Source organism: Anomaloglossus baeobatrachus, chromosome 4, assembly GCF_048569485.1.
Source record: "Anomaloglossus baeobatrachus isolate aAnoBae1 chromosome 4, aAnoBae1.hap1, whole genome shotgun sequence".
Taxonomy (NCBI): Eukaryota; Metazoa; Chordata; class Amphibia; order Anura; family Aromobatidae; genus Anomaloglossus; species Anomaloglossus baeobatrachus.
Window position 1 is genome coordinate 432498736 of NC_134356.1, and position 14400 is coordinate 432513135.

Consider the following 14400-nt stretch of genomic DNA (forward strand, 5'->3'; position numbering starts at 1 on the left):
CCATCAATGTCTGATCAGTGGCAGTGCGACACTCGGCACCCCCACTGATCAGCTGTTCCCAGTGTCGGTGGCGGCCGGTACTGGTCAGTTATGGAGTTGCGCAGCTCCGTTAATGGAATATTGGCCACCTCCAGATACTGCATATCTGCCTCCTACTGATTTGAATAGGTGGTGATGTGTAGTAGCCGGCCATAGCTACTATAGAGTGGATGGAGTTGTGTTGTGCACCTCCGTAACTGAGTGGTGCCTTCCACCGCCGACAGTGGAAACCGCTGATCAGTGGGGGTGCCGAGTGTTGCACTCCCACCAATCAGACATTGACTATCTATCAATGTTAAAGTAGTGGACAACCTGTTTAGTCATATTGAACTTAATGGATCTTTAGGTTTTGGAAAGCTCACTACCTTTGTAACTTCAATATCATCAAAAGTATATGTTGGCTGAGATATGAACTAGAAGAAAGACAGCACAGTATATTCTTAATATTAGTTACAGAATTACATTTTTTTGCACTAGCTGTTAGTGGTAAAAGCTATCTTCGTAAAACTATATCACATGGCCAACCTGTGGGTCAAGGTGCAGTCTGTTCTTAAAATTAAAAAGTATGCATGTGTCTATACAGAAAATCACTCTTACCTCTTTGGCTTCATTTTGTGTTCTCATGTTCCCCGCGATAAAATGGACGTTTTCTATGGCTTCTTTTAACTCTGATGATAATATTGAATTTGAGAGGAGGTTATCCAAAGATTCCAAGCTGGACCCGCGGGTAAGGTTGCATGCAAGTTCAGATGTATACAGTCTTTTCATCTGTCCATAAGGACAAGAATTGTCCTGACAGAAGAACTGCTCATTACAGCTTCTAATCTCAGAACTGCTGATGCTACTTATGTTGCAGCTGTCTCCGATAAAATGAGGTTTTACCACATTTACATTTTCTTTCAATGGTCTAGTCATGAACATGATCTTTGGAAGTTTCTCCAAAAAGATTTTCTTGACCCATTGGGGCATTGTATGCGTTTTGGGGGTTCTGTAATGTACATTGAGTACAAATACAGTTATAACAATAGAGAGGGTTACAAATATCATAGTAAAAAGTAAATATTCACCAATTAGAGGAATCACCAAGGAGGTTGATGGAATAATTTCAGTAATAACCAGGAGAAATACAGTTAGTGATAAAAGGACAGACATGCACAATGTAACCTTTTCCCCGCAATCTGATGGCAAGTAGAAAACCAAGATTGTTAAGCATGAAATGAGAAGGCAAGGGATAATCATGTAAATGGTATAGAACAATGGCAGACGCTTGATGTATAAAGAATACGTGATATCCTGGTAGATTTCCGCACAACAGTTGTACTTGATTTCATGCTTGTATCCAGGAGCACTGATGATGATCCACTCTCCACTCTCCCAAAATTCTTTCAGATTCATTTCTGTGCCAATCATAACCAGATCAATATTTGCTTTATCATATGTCCAGGAGCCAAACTTCATGGTACAGTTTTGGTAGTCAAATGGGAAGAATGTTACATCTATCCAGCAGGAGCTCTTGAATATAGCTGGTGGCATCCATGTTATTTGTCCTGTGTGTCTTAATATTGCCTTCGCTTTATCATCCACCTGAAAGACCCCAACTGCACTGAAACCAGAAAGTATTTCAAACAATTGAAATAAGTCAGATATTTGTGTAAATCCAGTCATATGCAATACATATAACACACACAGTATCACATATAATACGTATATAATTTGATAGACTGAAAGAAGCTACAGTTATCAAAAATGTCTCCACTCTTATGATAGAAAACAAACAAACCACAAAAAAACATCAATCTACTTCTGTGATTCATTGATCTTTTAGTTGCCCATATGTAACATCTGAGCTGACATCAAGCGTCTAAAGAGGATAAATGCTGGGAACTGACCCAATGCATTGGGCAAACGAACAAGATCATTGATTTCCCAAGGTGATTGCATAGATAAGGCATCATCCAGCTTGTGGCTATAATGTCTTGGGGAAATGAAAACCTTTACATCGGCTACAAATAATTTTGAAAGAATAGCTTTCACTGTACAGGCATGTAACAGTATGTTAGCGTCAGGGCTTGATTGGTCATCAATCAAATGTCAGATTGGCCAGTTTGGCATTGGACTGCATCAACCCGCAAACTATGTAATCGTATCTCCGTTCTATGGCTGCAGATACTGTTATAAGCGATAGCAGAGAAAAGAGTCATTGGCTCCCTGCTCCACCATTTACTCTGGTAGGCGGTAAACTGCTTCCAACCTGCGGCCTGCTGGAAGTGGGGCAACACAGGGGATTTCAAATGGAGCAATAATGTAACTTTACTATTTGCATGGGGCAGGAGCCACTTACATTACAATATAAAGCTCATATAAGGAAGCAACAGAAATGAGTCATATACTGTAGGGTGGGATCTTGTATAGACGGGCTGAAAGATGTAATTTTTTGCAGGATTGGACTATAATAAAGTGTCTAAAAGGAGAGGTATTTTGCAAGAAGGGGTGTGTATAGGGAGGCTGAAAGGAGTCATGTACTGCAGGATGGGGCTATTTTTAGAGTGACTGAAAGGAATGATATACAGCAGGTGGAGCCTGTGTTTATAGGGGCTGAAAGAAAGTGATCTACTGTAGGATTGATACTGTATATAGAGGGGACAGAAGAGCAATGGACTACAGGATGGGGCTGTGTATAGGGAGCTAACAGGAACAATGTTCTACATAATGTACCTTCTCTTACTTGTTGGCACCCATACCCTCTTTTGATTAGTAAGTTCTGTTCAGTGTCACAATTACTGCAGATGGCTGAAGAGAAGGGGCTGATTTTTTTTTTTTTTTTTAAATAGACTGTATGTTGCAAGCATTTAAAAGGGGGAAACTATGTCTTTTGCCATGGTACTGTATGCTTGAAAGGAGAGGAGTGATGTTATTTTAGTAGCGTCCCTGAACCAATCAGGGCACTAAAAGGTACTGCATCCTGTCAAAGATGCAGGGCCTACTCCCAGGGACCTGGAAGACCAGTGCCGGTAACAGCAAAACACATTACAATCCCAGTTTTCCCCAACCACATAGACTGGTGACAGACTAGACTTGGACCCAATGGATGGTCACCCAGGGGTGGAGCCGATCCAGTCCACTAGACAACGACCAGGTGGGAGGGGACAAACAGACAGAGAGTTGGAGTGAGGAAGTGGAAGTGAGAGGAGAAGGACATAACTGCTTTGACACGGGAGTGTAATGGTGACCTAAGGGGCCAGGCGTGTGGTTGCCGGTGGCGTACAGCGAAGAACTCCCGGAACCATAGCACCGACGGGGTACAGAGCCCTAGGTCAGGCAAACGTTCTAGGCAGACCTGATAAAATCTGCACAGTGAGGGGACCATCCAGGACCTCACTGGCCTTAGATGTTCGGGGGCACCAGCAGTAACGGGAGAACCAGGGACCGCAATGGAACACCGACCCTACAGGGTTCACACTGCCGCCGTACGGACCAGAGACTGAGAAACAAACAGGAGGGGACCTCCAGACACTCCAACCCACAGGGTCCCTCCAATTTGAGAAAGGTGAATGGGAAAGAAGCCACCAGGTTATCAACCGGCACTGGGACTAAGGGAACCAGAGGTGAATACCATCCTTCCTCCGGGTACCAGTTACCATCTACTGTGAGTAAAGAAAACCAGTTATACAGCAACTCTTGCGAGGCCTACCTCATTCCCTCGCCTAACTCCATCACTTATTCCCTGGGGCCTCCGGCCCTACATGCGGACGGCCCAACATCCAGTATGCCATCATATCAGCCCCAGTGGAAAGACTGCGCAGCTGCGGTTCCATCACCATAACTGCAACCTCCAAGTGGCATCATGGCATAAACTTTATTAACTATTCCCTTGTATGATACCCCTTTTTAAAAGCACCCCCAGGGTCACGGAATCGGGCAACGGTCACCCAGTGACACATCCCAGTAGTACACTGCCCAGGACCGAGTACCCCATAGCCCTGGGTGGTACATTTACATAGAACTATATCTTGGAGGTGAATAGTGATGTCTCATCAGAAAACACCATAAGATGGAGGCAGTTAAAGGTATTGGGGAATATCTATTTACTTGGGATTGTATGTTGGAGGAAAGTGAAGGAAGAAGAGCAATGTTTTGCATATAGGATTGTGTTTCAAAGGAAGAAGAAAGGGAGGGATAATCTGCAGAATTGGCCCCTTCTTCTATCAATCAGTGTTTGAGACAACTGTGCAGAGGGTCAGTCCAGCAAAGTGACGGGGGAACTGGAGAGAGGTGAATATGTGGTGTTTTGTTTTTTTTTTCATATGTGTATGAGTGCAAAATGTGTATAGGAGTCTTGTGCCGCCCTGGCAAAACCAGGGTGTCACAGAGGTCTGCATCCATGTTTTTGGTGCAGATCTCACACTCCCTTGGGGAGTTTCCCACACAAACACTCACTAGCCAATCAGGCCCCACTCACTCCCTCCCCAGGAAAACAGAGCAGAGCAGAGTGTGAGCTGAAGTCAGTCTGCTGGAGGGGAGAAGTCTGGACGCAGCTCCAGTGGGAGCTAGGAGAAGTGGTAGTGAGGGCCTCAGGAATAGGCCAACCGCTTGTGGGAACCCGAAGTGGACCGGGAGAGGGTAGTGGGCCCCCCTGGTGCCAGCTGTCAGGACCCAGTCTGGACCAGTGTGCAAAGCAGACGCAAACCTCGGGCAGGAAAAGAGCACCTGAATTACACACACGGGTATGGGACCCGTCCTCACAGCAGCCGGCCGTGGGCACCAGTTTCCAGCAACTTGGTTAATTCCTGGACTCGTGTCAGTTATTGCTTTATACTGTGAGTACTCCTGCACCACCCGGTCCAAGCCGAGGACTGCACCCGTCACTCTCCAAACCACCACTCCCAATTGGGCCCCGGGACTACAACTCCCCTACCCGTGGAGGGGATCCCTTGCTTCCCCACATCATCAGTCCCGGGCACGGTCCCCAGAGGCAGCAGCGGTGCCACTACCTTATCACCACAACCCACGGGTGGCATCACGGACAATTCCCCCTACTTAATCCCCCTTTTATTGTGGAGCCTGGGATCACAGACCGGGTCACGCCACCGGGATACCTGCAGAAGTGACCCCTTGGCCCGGATCTGAGTACCCCCCTATCCCTGGGCGACACAAATTGGCGTCACGAACAGGATCAAATCCATCCACTTACCTGTGGAAGTGTGCCTTGAAGTCAGCGACATCCCGCTGAAAAATTGCAGAATCTTTGGGCGCGAAGTTTCCCGCCAAAGCCGTCTTCTCCGAGAAAAGAGCGGGAGAGTGAAGCCCGGCCCCCTGGTAACAGAGCGGCGCTGCAAAAAGCAAGCAGAGTGCCCCGAAAAGACCAAGGGGGGCGGGCGAGGACTGTTTGTCATGTGACCGCATGGATAAAAGGCAGGGAAGCCAGGACTTTGCCTAATCCCGTTCCTGGACAAGCGAGCCGTAACCCCGATGACATCTCACCCGGCTCCGGCAGTCCGTCCGGCCACAACGGTGATGACGTCGGCTCCGGCAGTCCGCCCGGCCGCAACGGTGATGACGTCGGCCACAACGGAGGCGGCACCCGATTGGAAGTCTGCCCCAGCTGCGGCGCCAGACGCTCCCAGGTACCCCGTCTCGGCTGTGGAGCAGCCGGAGTGCTCCTGCAGAGAGCAGGAGCAGGCCAGTGAGAGATGGAGCGCCCGGCAGTTAGCAAGGTCGGTTGTAGCCGGCGCCGAGGGGATCCGAGTGGGCCTGGCTCTTACGCAGGAGGCGGAGCACAGGACCCGTGCTCCGTACTGGGACTGGCGGTGGCAGCAGCGACGGTAGCGGAACATGGACGGCTACCCGCAAGTTAAAAAGTTGACTGTTTTATGGACTGTCACCCTTGTTGAACGTCCTCAAGTTCCCGGAGGAGGCCATCTGCACCGCAGGTGGGGGTTGGCAGAACAGTTTAAAGTTTTAGTAAACGTACCTCCCGATGTGGGAAGATGCATGTTTGTAATTTTTAACTTTTCTTTTTCCCGTTAAAAAAAATAAATGCTAGTCAGCCCGCGGACGGTCTGCATTAATCCAAGGGGGTGTGTGCTGCCCTGGCAAAACCAGGGTGTCACAGAGGTCTGCATCCATGTTTTTGGTGCAGATCTCACACTCCCTTGGGGAGTTTCCCACACAAACACACACTAGCCAATCAGGCCCCACTCACCCCCTCGCCAGGAAAACGGGAGAGGGGAAAGAGGACCTTAGAAAGAGCAGAGCAGAGTGTGAGCTGAAGTCAGTCTGCTGGAGGGGAGAAGTCTGGACGCAGCTCCAGTGGGAGCTAGGAGAAGTGGTAGTGAGGGCCTCAGGAATAGGCCAGCCGCTTGTGGGGACCCGAAGTGGACCGGGAGAGGGTAGTGGGCCCCCCTGGTGCTAGCTGTCGGGACCCAGTCCGGACCAGTTTGCAAAGCAGACGCAGACCTCAGGCAGGAAAAGAGCACCTGAATTACACACCCGTATAGGGAGAAAGGGAGGGATAATCTGCAGAATTGGCCCCTTCTTCTATCAATCAGTGTTTGAGACAACTGTGCAGAGGGTCAGTCCACTAAAGTGACGGGGGAACTGGAGAGAGGTGAATATGTGGTGTTTTGTTTTTTTTTCATATGTGTATGAGTGCAAAATGTGTATAGGGGTCTTGTGCCACCCTGGCAAAACCAGGGTGTCACAGAGGTCTGCATCCATGTTTTTGGTGCAGATCTCACACTCCCTTGGGGAGTTTCCCACACAAACACTCACTAGCCAATCAGGCCCCACTCACTCCCTCCCCAGGAAAACAGAGCAGAGCAGAGTGTGAGCTGAAGTCAGTCTGCTGGAGGGGAGAAGTCTGGACGCAGCTCCAGTGGGAGCTAGGAGAAGTGGTAGTGAGGGCCTCAGGAATAGGCCAACCGCTTGTGGGAACCCAAAGTGGACCGGGAGAGGGTAGTGGGCCCCCCTGGTGCCAGCTGTCGGGACCCAGTCTGGACCAGTGTGCAAAGCAGACGCAAACCTCGGGCAGGAAAAGAGCACCTGAATTACACACACGGGTATGGGACCTGTCCTCACAGCAGCCGGCTGTGGGCACCAGTTACCAGCAACTTGGTTAATTCCTGGACTCGTGTCAGTTATCGCTTTATACTGTGAGTACTCCTGCACCACCCGGTCCAAGCCGAGGACTGCACCCGTCAATCCCCAAACCACCACTCCCAATTGGGCCCCGGGACTACAACTCCCCTACCCGTGGAGGCGATCCCACTATGCTGCCCCACACCATCAGTCCCGGGCACGGTCCCCAGAGGCAGCGGCGGTGCCACCACCATATCACCGCAACCCACGGGTGGCGTCACGGACAATTCCCCCTACCTAATCCCCCTTTTATTGTGGAGCCTGGGATCACAGACCGGGTCACGCCACCACGATACCTGCAGAAGTGACCCCTTGGCCCGGATCTGAGTACCCCCCTATCCCTGGGCGACACAGTCTATGTGGGGCTCATCATGTATATATTAGGCTATATGTGGCTTATATATATAGGCGGCTATGTGTTGGTCATAAGGTATATAGGAGGCTATATGGGACTCAAGTATATAGGAAGCTACACTAAGTGGGGCTCCTTTATATAGGAGGCTATATTGGGGTCATAAAATTTATAGGACGCTATGTAGCGGTCATGTATATAAGAAGCTATGTGGGGTTCATAATGTATATAGGAGGCTGTGTGGGGCTCAGAGTATATAGAAGGCTATGTGGGGCTCATGTACAGTATATGGGAGGCTATGTGAAGGTCATAAAGTATATAGGAGGCTATATGGGGTTTTAGAGTATATAGGAGGCTATGTTGGACTCATATTGTATATAGGAGGCTATGTGGGGCTTTTTTATATATGCACTAGCTGTACTACCCGGCTTCGCCCGGGTTAATAACTGCTGTTAACAAAATTGAATGTATTAACAAAAATGTATTCTGCACACAAAAACCACAAAACAAATAGATATAAATGTAATTATAATGTCTGTCTCCCCCTCTGTATATATCTCTCTGTCTCTCTCTCTATCTCTTTGTCTGTCTCTTTCCCTATCTGTCTCTGACTGTCTCTGTCTCTTTCTCCATCTGTCTCAATCTCTTTATCTGTCTGTCTGTCTAGCTATCTCTGTAACTTTCCCTGTCTGTCTCTTTCCCTGTCTGTCTCTTTCCCTCTCTTTCCCTATCTGCCTCTTTCCCTCTCTTTCCCTGTCTGTCTCTTTCCCTCTTTCCCTCTGTCTCTTTCCCTGTGTCTGTCTCTTTGTCTGTCTCTTTACCTGTCTTCGTCTCTCTCTTGCCATGTCTGTCTGTTTCCCTGTGTCTGTCTCTGTCTCTTTGGCTGTGTCTGTCTCTTTACCTGTCTGTGTCTGTCTCTTAACCTCTCTCTCTTTTTCCCTCTCTTTCCCTGTCTGTCTCTTTCCCTGTCAGTCTATCTCTTTGTCTGTGTCTGTCTCTTGTGTCTGTCTCTTACCCTGTCTATGTCTGTTTTTTACCCTGTCTGTGTCTGCCTCTTTCCCTGTCTGTGTCTGTCTCTTTCCCTGGCTGCATGTCGACACGCCAACATTCCATATAAGGGCATGGCTGCGCATTCTTCTGAAGTTCTGGCTGCACTGTGGCTCCCAGCTCCATTCGCGTTAATGGAGGCAGGTTTTTTGGTGAATAACTGTAACTTCAGGTCCAGAAGTGTGAGTGTGCAAAATTTTGTGGCTGTAGCTGTGACGGTGCAGATGCCAATCCCGGACATACACACATACACACATACATGCACACATACACACACACATACACACATTCAGCTTTATATATATATATATATATATATATATATATATTATATGGGCGGCTATGTGTTGGTCATAAGGTATATAGGAGGCTCATGTATATAGGAAGCTATGTGGGGGTCAAAAAGTGTATAGGAGGCTATGTAAGGGTCATGTATATAGCAAGCTATGTGGGGTTCATAATGTATAAAGGAGGTTATGTGGGTCCCATACAGTATATAAGAGGCTATGTGTGGCTTATGTATATAGGAGGCTATGTAAAGGTCATAAAGTATATAGGAGGCTATGTGGGGCTCATGTATATAGAAGGCCATGGCCATGCAGGGATCATAGAGTATATAGGAGGCTATGTGGGGCTTATGCACGTAAGAAACTATGTGGAGCTCATGTACATAGAAGTATATGTGGGGCTCATGTATATAGTAGGCTATGTAGGATCATGTATATTGGAGGGTATGTGGGGCTCATAAACTATATAGCAGGCTATGTGGGGGCTCATGTTGTATTTAGGAGGCTATGTGGGGCTCATAATGTATACAGGAGGCTACGTGGGCCTCACAGAGTATATAGGAGGCTCATGTATATACAGGACGCAGCATGTCTGTGTGACGCCCTGGGCAAGCCAGGGGTCACAGGTCATGACACCACCATACCCTACACCCCGGATAGGTACACCAAAGCTACACTAAAATCCTTGTTGCCTTCCTCCAGGGGCTGATGTTCACACCAGGGGGTGGGCCAGGCGGTTGGCTCCGCCCACCGAGGAGTTCACAGTCCTGGAGGTGGGAAAGCCAGGCAGATTAAGTGGAGAGTTCAAAATTAGAGGAAGGAGAAGGAGTACAGTGAAGGTAGTGACAGAGGAAAGTGACAGCAAAAAGCCTGAAGTTGGTCCGGGTGTGTGCCCCGGACTGAGACAGCAAGGTCAGCAGACGGCGGTGGCTGTCTGCAGGAGAGGCTGATCGGAGGTTGCCGAAAGGACCGTGGACGGGTGGTGGCCCGGCGGTACCGGAGCGGTATATGAAGAGAAGCCAGCACCATTGGCAGGGGCCTTTCGGATCCCGGCATGGCTAGGAGTCGCCATGAATTTGCCAAATCCGTCAGTGAAGGGGACCTTCTGGGTCTCCAAACAGCTAAAGTCCCGATTGAAGGCAACAGTCCAACCATAGTAGAGAGACACCGCCACCGCCAAGGCACCAGTTTCTCAGGGCCAGCGCCTGCGGGCAAAGAGGGGCTCCTCCGGCCCATATCTAAGCTGGGGAGCGAGTTACCGGTGGGAACCCATCGCTACCAACATAACACTAGGTGCAGGGACAGAGACTGTCACCGTCAACTACCGGGGAAAAGCAACAGCAGCTGTCCGTGGGAACCGTCTTTCCAGCCGTGTGTTTTACCGAGAACTGTGTAACCGTCTCAGGCTGAGTGAGTACCACAGTGTCGTGAGGCACAGCGCTGCCCCCGCGTCCCTGCACCCTGCCGAGCCCTGCAACGGCCCTGCCATCCAGCATCCCCCACCTCATCACTGGGCCCCGGGACAACCACCCCCTACCCACGGAGGGGAGAACTAACAACTTTGCTGCTCCCTGTCACCGCTCCCGGGATCCCCATACAGAGCAGCGGTGGTGTCCACACAATCACCACAACCATGGGTGGCGTCACGGACAATAAACAATACACCCCAACAATCAATTCCCCCCCCTTTTTCACTCATGGGCGAGGAGCGCCGCTCGAGTCCCCGGGATCCGGCCCATCGCTCGAGCCACCGAGCAACGGCAGTAGCAGCCGGACCCGAGCAGTGGGAGGGCGCTGCGTCCCCTCCTCCGCCTGCGACAACTTGGCGTCACGAACAGGATCTTACCGCTCTGCCGTTGGGTAGAGGTGCGCCTTGTTATAGCCGGAGATATCCGGCCAGAAAATTTCAGAAGCCGCCATCTTTGGCGCGAAGAGTTCCCGCTCGAGCGTCTTCTCGAGTAGCGGAGGCGCGAAGGCCAAAACCCTGCCCCGATAGAGGAGGGGCCGGAAAGAGGCTAAGGGGGACGAAATGGCGACTGGTCGCATGTAGCCGTGGCTATAAAGGCAGGGGCGCCAGGACTCTGCGGCCATCTTGTTGCTAGTTCCTGGAGAGCGCGACTGCTAGGATGTCCGCTCCAACTAACAGCAGCGAAACCCCTGCGCCCGGCACAGCGGCGTGGGTGGAGGACCGGACCGCCCCGCTGAATCAACGTCTGCAGGCCCGCATGCAGCTCCTACTGGAGGAGTGGGAGGCCGACATGGCGGATGTGGTGGCTACTATGCGGAGATGCGAGGTGGAGAAGGATTTGGAGGAATGGGTAAGAGACCCACGTCCCTGTATTCCCGAGGGATCGGCCGCTGCGGCTGAGGGGCCCGGCCTACACCCGTTCACCCTGCTGTCTCCCCCGCTACCCGCGTTGGACACTGCCGCCCCGCCACTAGGCCCGCTACCTGATCAACCGGTAGCGATACCCAGCCCGTCCGCCCAAGCGGACCGACCGGCTGCAGACGCTCAGCGCAGCCCTGAACTGCTTCACCAGACACCACCGGAGCTGCGGTCCCTTAGTGAAAATGTGTTGGAGGCCCCAGCAGTGGTTGCACCGGGTTCCGTACCCGAGCTCGGGACTGTGGCGTGGATGAGGGCCAGAGTAGTTGAGTTCAACCAACGTCAACAGAATCAGATCTTTCGAATGATGGAGCAGTGGACCCATGAGGTGGAGACGCTGATTGCAACTACCCCAATGTACGGGAGGGGAACAGATGTGACTGAGCCGACTGGTGACCCACGTCCCTATGTCCTGCCAGGACCGGCCGCTGCAGCTGAGGGGCCCGGCCTAGTCTCGACCCAGGCATTACCCTTACCGTTACTTCTGGGGCGCCTCAGTGTAAACTCGCCTGACCTGCTGCCCCGTGCTACTGCAGAAGGATCTGATGTGCTGGATACTGGAAGCCAGGAGGCTGCGGCAGCTGGCGGCAACTCGCCTGACGCAGACACAAGTGACAGTGACTCCAGCGACTCCAGCTCTGGTGCTGAGCCCACCCTTGAAGGTGAGGAGGCAAGTGAGCGTCTGCGATATGTGGGGGAACCGGTAGTTTATTACGCCGCGCGCAATGGTGGGAATGGATACCGGGCGCCCATGTCACAGCAAGCCTGTCACTGCATGTTTGATATGCTGGTGGCAGAGGATCCAGCAGACACCGAAGAATCAGAGTGATGGCAGCGGAGCACCGTTGCACCGTCCCCATTGGGACCACAAGAGTTTGTTTAAAAGTTTGAAAAAGTTTACCAAATGAAAGTAATTAACCGATGAAGTTCACCTGATCAACCGTGATTTGGAACCGGCCGTTGCCGGCAGTGTTGTCCCCGAAGGGACCATCTTGTTGCATAGGGAACTCTCTATGAACAGGCCCGAGAACTTGCAGGGCAACCACAAACATTAGTGGCATGTAAATAAAATATGTTTGTTGCAGCTACCGTTACCGCCTCCGGAGAGGCAGGTTGGAGGGAGGGCCCGCATTGGAGCAGGCTGGGGCCCAGCCACCACAGGAACCGGTGGCTACCCTCTGGAGGGGAAGGACAGATCCCGCCCGGGTAACTGGTTCAGGACTGGGGTCAAGGGGTGCTGCCTGTTTCTTAGAGGCAGCATCAGGGCCAGGTTACTTGGGTGGGAGAGAGCGGCAGCAGCAACCGTTTAAAATGTTACCGTTTTGCAACGTTTAAGTACCGTACCTCCCGCTGTGGGATGATGTTTTTCTATTTGTTTAATTGTTTATCTCTTTTCAGAAAAATAAAACCGGTGTTGGACGGGCAGCCCGCGGATGGTCTGCATTTTGCTAAGGGGGAATGTGACGCCCTGGGCAAGCCAGGGGTCACAGGTCATGACACCACCACACCCTACACCCCGGATAGGTACACCAAAGCTACACTAAAATCCTTGTTGCCTTCCTCCAGGGGCTGATGTTCACACCAGGGGGTGGGTCAGGCGGTTGGCTCCGCCCACCGAGGAGTTCACAGTGCTGGAGGCGGGAAAGCCAGGCAGATTGAGTGGAGAGTTCAAAGTGAGAGGAAGGAGAAGTAGAACAGTGAAGGTAGTGACAGAGGAAAGTGACAGCAAAAAGCCTGAAGTTGGTCCGGGTGTGTGCCCCGGACTGAGACAGCAAGGTCAGCAGACGGCGGTGGCTGTCTGCAGGAGAGGCTGATCGGAGATTGCCGAAAGGACCGTGGACGGGTGGTGGCCTGGCGGTACCGGAGCGGTATACGAAGAGAAGCCAGCACCATTGGCAGGGGCCTTTCGGATCCCGGCAAGGCTAGGAGTCGCCGTGAATTTGCCAAATCCGTCAGTGAAGGGGACCTCCTGGGTCTCCAAACAGCTAAAGTCCCGATTGAAGGCAACAGTCCAACCATAGTAGAGAGACACCGCCACCGCCAGGGCACCAGTTTCTCAGGGCCAGCGCCTGCGGGCAAAGAGGGGCTCCTCCAGCCCATATCCAAGCCGGGGAGTGGGTTACCGGTGGGAACCCATCGCTACCAACATAACACTAGGTGCAGGGACAGAGACCGTCACCGTCAACTACCGGGGAAAAGCAACAGCAGCTGTCCGTGGGAACCGTCTTTCCAGCCGTGTGTTTTACCGAGAACTGTGTCACCGTCTCAGGCTGAGTGAGTACCACAGTGCCGTGAGGCACAGCGCTGCCCCCGCGTCCCTGCACCCTGCCGAGCCCTGCAACGGCCCTGCCATCCAGCATCCCCCACCTCATCACTGGGCCCCGGGACAACCACCCCCTACCCACGGAGGGGAGAACTAACAACTTTGCTGCTCCCTGTCACCGCTCCCGGGATCCCCATACAGAGCAGCGGTGGTGTCCACACAATCACCACAACCGTGGGTGGCGTCACGGACAATAAACAATACACCCCAACAATCAATTCCCCCCCTTTTTCACTCACGGGCAAGGAGCGCCGCTCGAGTCCCCGGGATCCGGCCCATCGCTCGAGCCACCGAGCAACGGCAGTAGCAGCCGTACCCGAGCAGTGGGAGGGCGCTGCGTCCCCTCCTCCGCCCGCGACATCTGGATCATGGGCACATACCTTTTGGGTCATGGCTTGTTTCCCATCATCGTTGGGAAAGGCCAGGTGATGCAAATTTCACAGCTTTATATGTGCACTCATAAAGTATATAGTAGATTGTGTGGAACTAGCAAGCTGCGTGAGGGCTCATTGTATTTTGGAGGCTTTGTAGGGGGATCATGCTGTATTTAGGAGGTTATGTGAGGGCTCAAACTGTATGTAGGAGACTATGTGGGGGCTCATGCTGTATTTAGAAGGCTCTGTGGGGGTTCATTGTCACGGTCGTCTCACTGTTTTTGGAGACTAGTGACAGCTTTCAGACTGGAGCGTCTCATCTCCATCTGGCTATCCACATTTAAATGTGGTTTTGTTTCTTTTTGCACTGAAACGGTTAATGTCAGTTTTGCTGTTAGCAGCTTTATCAGCAGTCCCTAGCTGAGTACTTCAGCTGCAGTAGTTTTGTAAGATAC

General features: G+C 51.5%; 1 protein-coding gene across 5 annotated transcripts in view; it reads right to left on the reverse strand.

The window, feature by feature from the left end:
• Positions 1-14400, reverse strand: part of LOC142303764 (neuronal acetylcholine receptor subunit alpha-3-like) — a 98221-nt gene that overhangs the window by 6018 nt on the left and 77803 nt on the right. For all 5 annotated transcript variants that reach the window (XM_075345459.1, XM_075345463.1, XM_075345460.1 and 2 more), the window contains one exon: positions 637-1642. In XM_075345459.1, coding sequence (XP_075201574.1) covers positions 637-1642 — 1006 coding nt within the window. The remainder of the gene's footprint in view (positions 1-636; positions 1643-14400) is intronic.